Source organism: Jaculus jaculus, chromosome 6, assembly GCF_020740685.1.
Source record: "Jaculus jaculus isolate mJacJac1 chromosome 6, mJacJac1.mat.Y.cur, whole genome shotgun sequence".
Taxonomy (NCBI): Eukaryota; Metazoa; Chordata; class Mammalia; order Rodentia; family Dipodidae; genus Jaculus; species Jaculus jaculus.
This window is the reverse complement of record NC_059107.1, coordinates 71,050,118-71,065,102: the sequence shown is the minus strand read 5'-3', so window position 1 is coordinate 71,065,102 and position 14,985 is coordinate 71,050,118. Positions and strand designations below refer to the sequence as shown.

Below are 14,985 nucleotides of genomic sequence, written 5' to 3'. Positions count from 1 at the left end.
GCCAGTTATTTGTTATAATAACCAAACCTGTAATAGCTACCACATGGTCATGTAGGTGACCTTTGTCTTATGTGATGATGCATGATGAGTCTATTAAAATTCATTACCCCATAATATATGAAAATGATTGTATAACACTTGTTTCTGTAACTCAGAAGGAACTTTAAAGATAGGGTCTTGAGTTGTGTTTTAGATTCAATGATTTACTATGGCCTTCTGGTTATACAATAAATGGGCATACTAAGCAATTAGCATAAATTTCTAGACACATTTATGATATAATCCTGGTATGTAGATGACATCTTATAAAGGTATACCAAAGACGTTAATGGGTAAAATTCTTGGAGAATGACAGTAAGAATGAAGTTACTTTTTAAGCCATGTCATGACAGAGGGATTTGTGAAGTAAATGTGATAAACAGAAACCTGCCAACAGAGAGATCTATACTGAGTTTGCTGGCAATTTGGGAGGCGGACCAAAGTTTCTTAGCCACAGTGAGGTGCTGTGAGTTTTTATATTCTTATCTTACATTTAGATCTTACCAGACAGGCCTTCTTCTAGACTCGGCCTCCAAAACCACTGTGGAATGAGATCGTCCTCCTTGAGGCTGGAGGGAGTGTCATTCCTCCTTTGTGGACACAGTATATATCCCTGGTTGTGTGAAGAAGTGTTTTTTAGCACTTGTCTTCATGTTGGCATGTCTAGGTCCAGGAGGATTTAACAGTTTTGTTTGAGTTACCAAGATGAATGCGGTGGCTCTGGCTTGTATAAGACCAGAAAACTCATTCTACAGATGCTATTGCTGAAGCAGTTTGCCTCTTCCTGATGTGTGCAGTGCACCATGCTGTGAGCTGCAGAGCTGGGCCTGGCCTTGGCAGGTACTCTGCCACACTGGTTCTCCTTGTAGTCCTCCCCACTGTGCTAGCAAGAAATAAATGCCCAAACTGTACAGGGGACAATTTAAGGAGGCTTAACAATAGTGATTTAAAATCTAACTGATGCATTTTTAGTAATCCGAGCCTGAGCCAAAGGGAGTCTGGCAGGAACCCAGGTTTTGTAAAACTTTTCAGATGACCCAATAAATAAACCAAGAATGGAAACAATGGAATCTAGTAAGTTCCTAAGCTTGCAGATAATATATTTGCTAAAACATCATGGGCCAACTGCCATTTAGCCATATTTAAAAACTCCAGGGATGAGACATTATTTGATCTGTTCAGATGAGTGATTTAATGTAAAATAAAACTGGAGAATATAGAATTTTTCTAGCCACACATACCAGGGAAGCAAGGCTTGATGGCAATGCCAAGATCCTAATGTTTCTCCTTACACTCTGTGCCTTGAATGTGGCCTCAGAGAGTTAGGATAGTTCTGTGTATTTTGATGATAGGGCTTGGGAATCTCATGAAATATACTGAGCTGTAAGGTCAGAAAAGTTTGGGGTAGAAGGAACTCACTCTGCTCAGGGTGGAGAACTGGCAATATGCTTCTTGAGATTCCATGTTAGGCTTGGTTCTTTCACGGTTCTTCTGATTATATGGTACTTGCTTTAATGATGGCTTAAAACTCAGAGAGAGCTAGGGCTGTAGCTAATTTGCTAGAGTGCTTGTTTACCATGCAAGAAGCTCTGGTGGGTTCCATCCTAGGACTGCATAAATTTAGCTCAGTGGTGGTGCATGCCTATAATCCCAGCACTTGAGAGGTGGAGGCAGGAGGGCAAGAAATTCAAGGTCATCCTTGGCAACAGTCTGGGCTACATGAGACTGGTCTCAACAACAGCAGCAGCAACAACATCATCTGGGGAATTGTCTTATGTTGCTCTTCTCTGTATCTTTGCATTTATAGAAGGGAAGGGAACAATGTAGGCTACTTGTTCAAGTTTCCAGAGTTCTCTTAGACTCAGTCATGTTATAGTTTATTTTGGAGATTCTGATGCATAACAACCTGTTGAGTGTTTACGTTGGCTTGCACATCTATCTCCGTGTGCATGTGTTTGTACGCTTATGCATGTGTATATATGCAAGAAAGAGAGAAAGAGAAATAGAGGGAGAGAGAAAAATGTTGGCATGCTGCTGGCCCCATGAGGAGATGCATAATAGTTCTATGCAGACAAAATGAGGGAGTGAGAAAAGGAAAAAGAGCCCCAATGTTCAGACCTAAGCAGGACACTATTCTGAGTGGGTCAGGATTACAGAGAACCTTGGGAAGACCAAAAATTCTAGTCTAGAGATTCCTTTGCCTTAGGATGAGCCTCTTAGATCTCCACTGAAGAGCTCTGTGAAATGGGCTGAGCATACCTGTGCTCTTTAGTCTCTGAGTTTGTGAGTAAAATGACACTACACTGACCTTTAGGGCTAGAAAAGATGGTTCCCAGGCCTTCATTTAGGAGCATGTGCTCTGAGTTGGTGATGCAGTGAGGCTGCAGTTTCTGCAGGTTAACTTGTATGGATTAAATGGTGCTAGCTGCTAACCTCTGGGACTAGAGTTAAGTTTTCTCTGTTTCTGAAAATCTACCTACAGGGGTCTTGTCATCATTGACTTTGCTTCCTCATGAGCCCTGGAAAGCTCCTCTCAAAGCAAAGGCCCAGCCACTAGCATTCTAGTATCCAGCAGTCCCATCTTCCTTAAAGAGTAGCAGCACAAGTCACTATAGGAGAAAGCAGCAGGCAGGGCTAAAAAGTGGTGCTTAGTTGGGTGTGGTGGTGCACACACCTTTAATCCCAGCACTTGGGAAGCAGAGGTAGGAGGATTGCCATGAGCTTGAGGCCACCCTGAGACTACAGAGTGAGTTCCAGGTCAGCCTCTACTAGAATAAGACACTGTATTGAAAAACAAAAAAAAAAGTGGAGCTTAGAGAATTTCTGTAAGGTGGGAATTGAAGAAGCTGCTCCTGAGAGATCCTGCTTTCCCACGAGGTATGAAAGATGCTGAGCAGTCTCTCTGCAGGCTCCTTACAAGTGGAGAACAGCAGGCATTTTGCTTTTCTTGCCCTTATGGAGTGATGAGGGGAAAATGATGCATGCCATTTGGCTGCCAAGTCAACTTTGCAACCTTGCTAGTGCTGCCTTCTCCACATTCCCTGGGTGGGGAGAGTAGGGAGATGCCGGCCTAAATTAGAGGCATGCAGTCAGTAGCATTTTCCTTTTGCTTAGTATATCTATAACAAAAATGGGAGGGAAGTGTTTTATTTTTTCCTCCTACCAGCACCTGACACTTCTTAAAAGCACCATGAAATAAAAGACATCTGTGTCTGGAAGTGAACCTCAGGGGGCCTCTGAGAATGCATTTCTTTGTTTTTCTAAACCACTGACATTGCTAGTTAGAACTGAGGGTTGGAGAAGCCACAGTTGGTGCCTGATGTACAGAGACATGGGAAGCCCAATGAGCCAGAACTGTCCCCACAGGGGACTGGGCTGTCTCAGGCATGGCCGGAGGTTTCTGTGGTCCTCATTCAGCCCTCCCCTAACTCCTGCTGGGGATTCATGGGCCAAGGAGGAAGCTGGGTAAATTAGTGCTAACCCCAAATACTTCATAGGACTGTTGGGAAATGTATCAAATTTTACAATTTTCTAGGGAAAATCATTGTCATGTAGATCAAGAATGATGGACATTTTAAGAAAAATAGATTAGATCTATGGTTTCTTTCCTCTTCTTTCTTTTGGTCTTTCTAAAAACTTCACACTAGATAAACCGTGATCTATGTGATCTCACATGGCTTACATCGTGCCCCTTCCCTTAAGGGAGGACTGTGGCTACTATCATACCATGGTACCCCAGTCCCATCTTAGCCCTCTTGCTCTCCTGGGAGCAACTCCTATAAGGTTTTCTGACAGCTAGTGTGTTACCTTTTCTTTTCTCATGTGTGTGTGTGTGTGTGTGTGTGTGTGTGTGTGTGTGTGTTTGTGTGCTGCACGCGCACATGTGAATGGAGGCCAGAGAGCAGCCTCAGGTGTCATCCTCGGGAATGTTGTACAGGCCTAGAGCTCACCAGTTAGCTAGACTGGCTGGTTCTGCTGCCCTAGCTCTGGGTGTACATGCCCATGCTGCCACATGCAACAACGATCCCTGGATATGGAACCCAGCACAAATCCTCTTGCTTGTGAGACAAGCAAAATGCTGATTTAGCCATATCTTTAGCTGGCGGGTTTCCTTTCCTGATTCTCAATTCATTTTGATTCTCTCATTTGCCTTCCAAGGATGTGAAAATCTCTTAGAATTGCATCACTCTTCCCAAAGGGGAAAATGATGGGGTTAGAGGAATGCTGACAAAAGGACAAGGAATTTCTGTAGACCAGCATCTAACTTGAGGGTTAAAGAAATAAACTAATGCATGTAGTATTAAAAAACACTGCCCTCATACTTATTTATCTTTGGTAAAGTTCTTCTACACAAGCCTAAAATATGGCAGACACTCAATAAATGATTTTTTTTTCTGACTTTCATGATTACAACACAAGGATAGTCTTCCATACAAGGAAAATGTGAAGGCCAGAACTAAACCTTTAATAACATTGTGTACTGTGTTTGTTCTAGAGATTTTCTCTCAGCACAGACCATACTTGATGGCTCAGCAACTGTTAGGATCAGATCCTTCATCATGTGCATGCATTACTTTTACTTTGTCTAAAATATTTTTATTTTGTTTAGTTGGAATGAAAAACTCAAGATAATAACTATGATTTGTTTAATTTCATTGTCTACTTCAGAAGATTTCTCTCAACCGCTGTTATTTACTTTTGTGTCTCTGTGACAAAATGCCTCACAGAAACAACTCAAAAGAGGATTTATTCTGGCTCATGCTTTCAGACATGTCAGCTCATCATGGTGAGGATGGAGGCTAATGCAGAGCAGTTCACTTTATGGCTGCTAGGAGACAGAGAGCAGCAAGATGAGAAAGGAAAAAAGCAAGATATAGCCTCAAGGACTGATCATTAATGACTTGCTTCCTGCAAATGTCCTGCCTCTTACTTTTCCCTCTTCCTAATAATGCCTGCCATCATAGTATGATGACATCAGGGGGTTAATCCTTTGATGAGGTAGATTTGGATCTCTTAATGTCATCAAGTTGACAACTAAAATTAACCATCACATAATGCTTCTAGAAAGAGTTTGGAAGTGTGTGTGTGGTATACATACATGTAGGTGCAAGATGTATACATAATGATAATAGAATTTCAGGTGTGAGCCCTTGGAATTTCTTATTTTGGAGGCAGCAATGGCACCAAAGTGGAGACCTACACAGAACCTCCATCCCTGTCACACATAGTACCTCCGTTCTCTGGTGGTGGAGGTGACTGGGAAGTGGAGGTCCTGCTGAAGGAGCCAGCAATGAAACTTTGGAGTTAATTGGAGCTGAATTTTTCCAAGGCCTCATTGGCACCTGGCTTTGTTACAAAAGCTGAGTTGTTTTTTTTTTTTTTTCCTCTCCAAAGTTGCCAACCAAGGCAAGAGGAACCTCTTCAAATTTGCTCTCCCTCCATGTAATTCTCACTTGCTTTGTCCCTCATTCCATTTTCCAGCTTGGGATATAGGGACTGTCTGCCCTATTAAAACAAAGCAGAAAACTATAGCAATTAAATAGGTAATTTTAGACCTCTAAGTACTTTTCTGCCCATGATCTGGATATTTTAGACTGAGATTTGGAGGTATGATAATGTAGTTAATTGTAACTGTGATTAACTTCCAGCATCTTAGCGCTGAGGCTACACCATACACAAGATGCTTGGGATAGAGTCTGGTGGGGTAGGGGTAGGGGGAGTCTAGCCTGGCCACATTTGTTGACAAAAGGCAAATATGTCGTCTCTTACTGTCAGTGGTGATTTCATAGGGAGAGTTGAGTCTTGCATCTCCACAGGGGGACGTGCTCACATAGAGATGGAAAAGGATGTTTTCTCGCAGCCTGTAGCCTCCCTCCTTTAAGTGCACAAATATAGATCTCTCCGAGTCCTCACGATGCTTGCTAGGGACACAAAGAAAAGATGGGTAATTTTTTTTGTTTTTTGAGGTAGGGTCTCACTCTAGCCCAGGTTGATCTGGAATTCACTCTGTAGTCTCAGGGTGGCCTTGAACTGATGGCTATCCTCCTACCTCTGCCTCCCAAGTGCTAGGATTAAAGGCATGCACCACCACACCCTGCTCAAGATGGGTAATTTGTAATAAACCAAAACAGAATTGTTTCAACCACTTGGGTACTTTGGCTCTTCTTTATAGAGTTAGTTACTTGTTCCTTGTTGTTAACCTTTTACACCCCTACCTCCCCACACGGTGTTTTCCCTTGCATGACTACTTTGGGGATGGTTGTAATGAAACCAGTTGAAAACAAACAGAAATCCTTTTATTCCTACCATCTCTTAGTGTTTAAATTTCGGTTTATCTTTGACAAGCTAGAATATGTCACTTATAAAGACAATGCTATGGATTTGCAAAACTTTATTGTAGAATGTTGTGGTGCCTTTCTGATTAGACATAGTCTTTAGTAGGCACCTGTGTGGCCAGTGGAGGGTAAAGAGACTTTATTTATTTTTTTATTTATGAGAGAGAGAAAGAGGCAGATAGAAAGAGAGAGAATGGGCACACCAGGGCCTCTAGCCACTGCAAACGAACTCCAGGCGCATGCACCATCTTGTGCCTCTGGCTTATGAGGGTACTGGGCAATTGAACCAAGGTCCTTAGGCTTCACAGGTAAGTGCCTTAACAACTAAGTAATCTCTCTAGCCTGGGGAAACGGACTTTAAACAGGGCTTGTGTATGGCCACCGGCAGACAGTGGAAGTAGTGAAGGATCTCTTTCTGAATCCAACTAGGATCCAAATAGGTATGAAAACAAAAACAAAAACAAAAACAAAACAGAAAACAAGCTTCCTAATCTTAGGCCCATGCATACCTTTTACTCCTCAAAAACTTGCCTTGTAATCCTTGACCCCAAATTTGAGCAGCCCTGCCTCCTTAGGGGAGACCCTGCAGTGACTGTTGAACAACTAGATTCATTTCCTTTCCTGGCATCTGCTCTCTTGCAATCTACTTTCTACCAGTCTTGCTGTTTCGACATGTTCTGCCCCATTGGTGATGGATTCTGTATAGCAAGGCCCTGAGATTTCACAGGCAGCAGAACAGACATTGTCTCCCCAGGAAACCCTTGAGGCTCCTACCAGCTCCACTGCTACCACCTGCCCTTCGTTTGTCCAAACAATCCCTTCCCAGATGCCCTGGGAGCAAATGTACCCAGTCTGGGTTGCCCAGTGCAGAGCCAGCCACATCCCAGTGCAAACCTCTCTGGCTCTTATTGTCATTTTAGAGCCATGGTTGGTATCCCTATGCAGGACAGGAATAGGGTGTGACTGTTTTTGACTCTCTCCCAGCTGGTTGTGCAGCACTTGAGCATGCAGCCAATTCTGGGCACAAGTTGGCTGGATTGCCTTCAGTGACACAAGCAGGAGATAGAGGCACTTAGAATCATTTCCAATCAAGCAGTTGGATATTCAGGAAAAATCCTTCTCTGCATTATGAGAGATTTCCATTTCCCTTCTCCTCCGTTCAACCCCTCAGCAGGCCTCCTGGAACTGATGTGGTAATATATCATGCTGCTGTGCACTGCTCAGAGGCTCAGATAAAAATTAATTGAGTGTATTAAGGTATTGCTTTTATTTGAGTCTGTTTGGCATATATTTGGGCCCTTCTCCCTTTGTGTGCTTTTTTTTTACATGCTGTGTGTGTGAATGAGTCACTAGCTAAAGTCCCCCTGGGAGCTTATTATTAGTGGGTTTGAGGAACCCCACTTCAAAGGATAAGAAAGGGCAGCTGGAAGATGCAGGAAGATGCAGATTCTGGCAAAGACTCCTAGCAATAAAATCACTGAGACTAAATTGATCAGTGGAGGAATGTGTCTGAGATATCATGTGCTCAAATCTAACCTGTGTTTCAGCTTATGTTTAATGCCTCTTGGAGAGGATACCAACTCAGTGACAGCTTGCATCTTCCAGATGGCTCCCATGAGAGCCTCAGCAGTTCCAGCACTGGAGAACATTTCTTAGGACCTTTTTGCTTCAAAACACTGTTATTAAAATGCATATATAGATGGAGTCAGAAAACAAGTAACTTCTTAAAGGTCATCACTGACTACTTTAATCATGATGCTTGATTACTATACTTAGAAGTCTAGAGAATGGAACACATTTGGGAGTGTGGGAATGTGGAGAAAACTGAGGCCAGGATATGGTGAACTCATTCACAGAATAGGGGATAGAAGGTTCTGAGCACCTGTGTCAAACTGGCCCCTGTGTCATTTGCAGGAGCAGCTTGCCTGACACTTGTTTAGTGGAACCTGAGTTTATCACTTGAGATGAGGCCTAGGGATAGGGAGTAAAATTATAGCCCATCTATGAGCCTGGCATCTGAGAGATGACTCTGGCTAGTTTTAAGAAAAATGCTGAGCTCTATAAGAAATTTTCTTTACTGAAAAATTCTTGCAAAACCAGCTTTAACAAGGGAAGAGAGATATTCTCTCCACTGTAGAAATACCAAACTGTGAGCCCTGTTTGAAGTGTACACAATTTTGTCAAAATTGAACAGAGATGTCAACTTCAACTTGGCACCTTTCCATGGCTGAAATGAAAGTTTACCAGAGAGCAAGTATATTGATTCAAGTCATCTCAAATTGCCACTGAACACTCTCTCAATTTAATCAACATAATTATGATCCCAGAGAAAGCAAAGGGTCCCATCTCCCATGAGACAGTGAATTCACTGTTTTGTTCCTATTCTCCCTTTCCATTGTTCTTTCTATCTCTTCTACTAAGTTACCTTCCCTTCTTTGTCTTCCCCCTCTATTTCCTATCCCCTCCCTGTACGACCTTTTCTTTTGGGAGAAAACTTATGTGCTTTACAGCTGGTCCTAGAACTGGATTGTCTCTTCACCCCATTAGCATTTAGAATTTGAGTAGTAGCTGGAAAAAAATCACTGACTAAAAGTGGATAGCATGTGAAGTGCAGAGACTGCCAGGTCCTGTGGTGTGGATGGCTCCAGAGGCACCTGAAACGAAGCTAATGTTAGTGGGATGCTTCAGTGAACTTTTGGATGGTTTAATTGAAAAATAATCAAATGACATAAGCTGTGACAGGGTGTGTCCCTGTGCATGTGTAGGTGTGTGTGTGTGTGAAACTTGTAGGTCAACAGGCTGTTTCCCAAAGAGAGAGATGGTGGCTAGTGCAGAGGATGTCTGGTGATTTAGTGCTTTGCTGCCTTCACGGCACTCAAAGGATGCTCACATCAATAAAAATAGATGCTTTGTAGTGCACAGTTGCACTTGCTGTATATGAGATCTGCCAGGATAAAGGAATAGCATGCTCCAATCTGGTTGTGAGCCCCCACTTTCCATTGCTTGGCTTCTAACCAGCCAGGTGTGCCAGCACACCTATAAGATTTAGAGCCCGACCTAGTCCAGCCCATGCAAGGGGGCCTGTTACCTCAAGTGCAGCTCCAGTTGTGCATAGAGAAAGTGAAGAAATGCCCGTCTGGCTAGAATCTCAGCATGGCAGTCATTGACAACCAGTCCTTGGTCACTGATGTGTTCACCACTGATGCACTTGGTCCCAGAGGACAGGACGATGACCTGAGCTTGTCTGGTGTCCAAGCCTAGGGGACATAGAAGATGGTTAGCACAGCTTGGGCTTCACTCTCCCTCACATTTTGCTGCCAGGATATCCATTACATAGCCTTGATGTTTACCAGGATAATATGTGTGGCATATGTGATGGTCAGTTTTCATTGTCAACTTGATTAGATTTAGAATCACCTAAGACACTGTTGAGGCATCCCTCAGGGTGACTGTGAGGGAGATTCCAAAAAGGATAAACTGATGGGTGAAGACCTACTTTGAATATGGATGGCACCATTTCTTGAGCTGGAGCCCTACAGGGAATAAAAGGTGAAAGGAAGCAGAGCTTGTATATTCCCCTTCTTCCTGCTTTCTAATCTGGGGTGCTCTACTCTGTGATGCCCTCCCCATCAGGATGTACTGAAAATCTGACGCCATGAGCAAAGCAAATAATTTCTCCCTCTACAATGTTCTGGGCATTTTGTAACAATTGTGAAAAAGTAATAAATATGATATAATTTGTTATACTCTTGGTATCTGTGTAAGAAACAGGGTTTTCTATTTACTACATATTTTGTAGGAGAGGCTTGAGGAAAGATTGCTATTACAGAGACAGGGTGGTGACCGGTTACCAAAGAACTGACAGGGCTGAGGCCAAACCTAGTCCTGGAGGAGGAGTGGCAGGACTTCTGCAGCTATTCCTGCTGAGACTCTACAGTGGAGGAGGAAGAAGAGCTCTTAGCCACTTGTACCACAACAACCCAAACTCTCTTCCTAGAAGTTCTGCCACAGATCTATTCCCTCCAAGGTGAGTTTTATCTTCATGGAAAGATTTGCTAATGGGTAATGCTCATGCACAGGAAGGAATGAAGGCAAAAGAAGGTACAAGTCTGACCCTTGCCCCAAGATTCATCTGTATTTTCTATGGAGAGGTGGCACAAGGTGCTGTGGTTTGAGTGGAAAATGTGCCCTGTAGGCTCATACATTTGAACACTTGATCCCCAGCTGGTGGTACTGTTTGGAAATATTGTGGAACCTTTAAGGTGTAGACTCACTGGAAAAAGTAGGTCACTAAAGGACATGACTTGAGGTTTTGTAGCCCAGATCCATATCCTGTTTTCCCTCTACTTCCTGACTATAGATGTGACCCTTGATCTCTCACTCCTATTACCACTGATACACTTGTATCATCCGAAACTGTAAACCAAATTAAACTCTTTCTCCACTAAGTTGCTTCTTGTTGAGTATTTGATCACAGCAATGAGAAAAGTAACTGATAAGCAAGGTTGGGATGGCTGTCTGCATACTTGAGGTCTGTATGCACTGGCCTCACCCTCTTTCAGCTCTTAGGAAACAGGTGACCAGCAGAACCCAGATGACCTGATTGTCATATCTTCTACTCCATGTTCTTCCCTTGCCTCATCCTGCATACCAACTCCTTGTTCCATGAGGAAACTCTTGAGTATCATGAGGACATCTCCTTTTCTGAGTCTCTAACTTCAAAGACTTCCCTACAGCTAGAAAAAAAATCTAAATCTGTGGATATCAAAGCCCAGTGGTTTTGAACATGTTTCATATACATACCTCATATCTTTCCTCCATAGTAAGTCCATTTTGTTGCCCAGATCATTTGCTTCTACTTTAATGTCATATATACATGATTTTATATATCTGTATAAATCTATACCTCCTGAATATTATATATAATAATAATAAATGTCACAGATCCATAATAGCATGAGGGTGAGCTAAGTTTCAGATTGAAGATCACAAGGGTTTCTGCCTTCCCTGAGGAGCTACAGGACCCATGGGAGGTGGCAGGCAGCCATGTCTAGTACTTTCATCTAGTACTTTCCTGTCCAGGAGGCTATAGTCTCTTTTCCACTCTTGGGGAATGCCCTAAGGGACAGCCCTATGCTATTCACCTTCTTTTCTTTGCTTGTTGTATGTGTGCGGAGTATATGCATGTGTGCATATATGTTTATATATGTGTAGATATATGTGTTGTGTGTGGGTGTGTGTACACATGCACATGTGTTTCCATTTATGTGGAGGCCAGAGGTTAAAAGATTGGTTGCCTTTCTAATCATTTTCCACCTTATTTTTTTGGGATAGGATTTCACTGAACTAGGAGTTCATTGGTTCATCTAGACTAGTTAGCCAGAAAGTCCCTGGGATTCTCTTGTCTCTGCCTCCTCAGCATATGGATTACAGGTGTGCACTACTGGACATGGGTTGTTTGTGGGTACTATGTTTCTGAATTCAGGTCCTCATGCTTATACACTGAGTGCTTTACTAACTGAGCCATGCTCCACAACTTAAAAAGCAAGTATTTTTTTGGGCTGTTTCTAGAACTTATGAAACAAGGCATCTTTGAGATTCTGGCCATACTTAACCAAATGCAAAAGTTCGAACAGTTCTATCAAGATTTCCAGAGAAAAACTTCTAATGTGCCTCTTTTGCTATCACTCTTACTTAAATCCTATTAATACTTGACAAGAGCAGAGAGTTTTGAAGTCAAACCTACAAAAGGAACATTAAAAAAAAAAAAAACACCTGGTCTGGAGAGACAGCTTAGCTATTAAGGCGTTTGCCTGCAAAGCCAAAGGATCCCAGTTCGATTCTCCAGGATCCACACAAGCCAGATGCACAAGGGGGTGCATGCGGCTGGAGTTCGTTTGCAGTGGCTGGAGGCCCTGACACACCCATTTTCTCTCTCTCTCTCTCTCTCTCTCTCTCTGTCTGCCTCTTTCCCCTCTCTCTCAAATAAATAAATAAATAACATATATTTATTAAAAAACATCTCTCTGAATCCTAGTTTCCCACCCATAAAATAGGTGCTACTAATTTCTCCACCTTTCTCAGCTTTTCCTTTGGTTAGATAACATTTTAGGAGTTGATAATTCGTTTATACTAACATGAAAAAGTCAGTGCATGCTTTGTGGTTACTTTTCACAAAATAATGTTCATTTTGACCATAGTCAAAGGAGCCCTGTCAACAAAAATGGCTCTCTGGAAGAAATGGGAACAAATAAAACAAAGAAATCTTGAAAGTCTTCAAACTCAAGGTTTTTGAAATGTGACAAAGGTCACCTTTGTTTGAGGAGAACCCATAAGACCACAAGTCAAAGGTTATTCCTTCTCTTGCTCCCATGGATACACACACATATACACACACACACTTCTCCTCAATAGCTGGTGAATTTCTTGAGGGTAGGAACCAGAATTTCTACAGAATATTCTAAAAAGGGATTCCCCAAGAGTCTGTAATTAGATAGCTTGCTTGACACCATCTAGTCCCTGTTGATGACTCAAAAACAAATCCAATTTTCCAGGTCCTGCAACTGAGAGTCCAGGGATGGTGCTGAGAGGCTCATTAGCCTAACCCTATATGTGAGAAAACTGCTATTTACTGGGTTTAGGATTCTGTGCTGTGTATAGCCAGTGCAAAGTGATGACTTAGCAGTGATTCCTACCACCCTGTTGAATTCTGTGATAAATATATGTATGAGCCATTTCTTTAAAGAGATGATACGTAAATTGAGGCCCAGAAGAACAGACCTTCCACTTTTAATAAGATTTTTTTCTTCAAATACAAACACTGCTGAAAATATAAAGTACTGTATAAATATACATACTTGTTTTTCTAACTTGAAAATTTCTCCCTTGAGAATTTAATTCTAATGTCTAAGGGACATCTGTCTCCCACCCTGACTCCCTTCCCCAGCCCAGGCTTTTCTTTGTGGGATGAAAAGGGAGCAGGGAGGGAAGAATAAGTAGCTGTGAGAGACCTGAGGGATGGGCAAGGGTGACAAGGCCACCATGGACTTATTTAGTCACTGTTGTCAGAGGACTGAGTCACCATATCCATTCAGTAAGCCTCCCAGCAGGCTGCATTGCCTCCTTGCCTGCTTTTGGACAGTTCCCAGCTGGGTGTCCACATTGTTTTCTTCATCCCTCCCTCCCTTCCTTCCCTGTCCTTACCCCCTCCCTCCCTCTTCCCTCCCTCCCTCCCTCCCTCCCTCCCTCCCTCCCTCCCTCCCTCCCTCCCTCCCTCCCTCCCTCCCTCCTTCCTTCCTTCCTTCCTTCCTTCCTTCCTTCCTTCCTTCCTTCCTTCCTTCTTCAGCAAAGCTGGCCCCGTCCAGTCACTCCTACCCACTCTCCTTGCTCTCGTGGTTTCTGGTGATATCCATTTTCAAAAAGGACTCAAGTGTCCTGGTCATGCTGTCTTCACACTCCCTTTTTCCTGGTTGGTTCCTTGGTTTCTTAGTGATTTCAGATAATAACTGGTTATGTTTAGACCTCAAGTCAGCAGCTGTGCTGCTTTGAGCAACATAGGAAGTAGAATACAAGCAAACACTTCATATTCTTCTCCAAGAAAGGCTGAAAACAGCAACAAACCCAGCTGCCACTGTTTCCTTGGTCCTGACTCAGCTGTTCTCTAGCTGGGCTCCCTCCTGGTTGGGGGTTCCTAGAGATAGAACTAACAATCATATGTTAGTAGGTAGTGCTATAGGAAAGAGGGCAAGCCAATTAGTCATTCATCTCTCTAAGGGTGCCTTGGGAGCTATTTTCTAATTGAAAGAGTTAACAGGACCCTAGATTATTGAGAAAGGGTTAATGAGGACACCATCTTGACAGAGAAAACATCTTGAGGCAGATTAAAGCAGATATTTCGAGTCATGGAAATTAATATTTCTAACCACTTTTTTAAGTGTTTGCACATGCGATCTAACTTAGCAGGCACCGTGGCTCCTGAAGCCCTGGCCTGGTTTTCAGCTTTTGATTCCTTAGAAATCAGAGCTGTAGGTGGCGGGGGGGGGGGGGGGGTCGGGGGAGACTTGGCTTTCTCTTCTCTCATTAATTCTCAACTCTGCTCCACTCCAGGCTTTGCCATGTTCAGTACAATTAAGTGGCTCAAGAAACACATTATTTCTTATTCTATTTTCATCAATCTTAATTTCTATGTGCCAGCACTATGCTACATAGGAGACATAAGATACGTATGACATGGTTCCAGCCTTTAGCATGTGTCTAGAGAGATTATACAGAGACAAAAGAAGTGCTGAGATAGATAGATGATTATATATAATAGATTCTGGAAGACATTTTGGTATCTGGGTATGTGGCAAGAAGGTTTCCTAGGCAGAATAAACACAATTGCCAAAGGCATAAACTGGAAAAGGCACACATCTATTTTTGGGAACAATGGAAAGTTTCATTTGGCATCAGTGGGAGATTTGAATACAAAAAGTAGTGTTAAGCTTAAAATGCAGCTAGGAATTGATTACAGAGGGTCTTGAATCCCACCCTGAAGATATTAAGTCATAAATCTGTAGACAATGGGAGTTTGTTAAGCAACTTTTTGAACAGGACAGTGACATTGCGATCT

General features: G+C 42.7%; 1 protein-coding gene across 3 annotated transcripts in view; it reads right to left on the bottom strand.

Moving 5' to 3' along the window:
* Nucleotides 1–14,985, bottom strand: part of Adarb2 (adenosine deaminase RNA specific B2 (inactive)) — a 646,431-nt gene that overhangs the window by 39,597 nt on the left and 591,849 nt on the right. For all 3 annotated transcript variants that reach the window (XM_004662206.2, XM_045151500.1, XM_045151501.1), the window contains 2 exons: nt 9,463–9,631; nt 5,809–5,960 (listed from right to left, as the gene is read on the bottom strand). In XM_004662206.2, the coding sequence (XP_004662263.1) occupies nt 5,809–5,960; nt 9,463–9,631 (321 nt within the window). The remainder of the gene's footprint in view (nt 1–5,808; nt 5,961–9,462; nt 9,632–14,985) is intronic.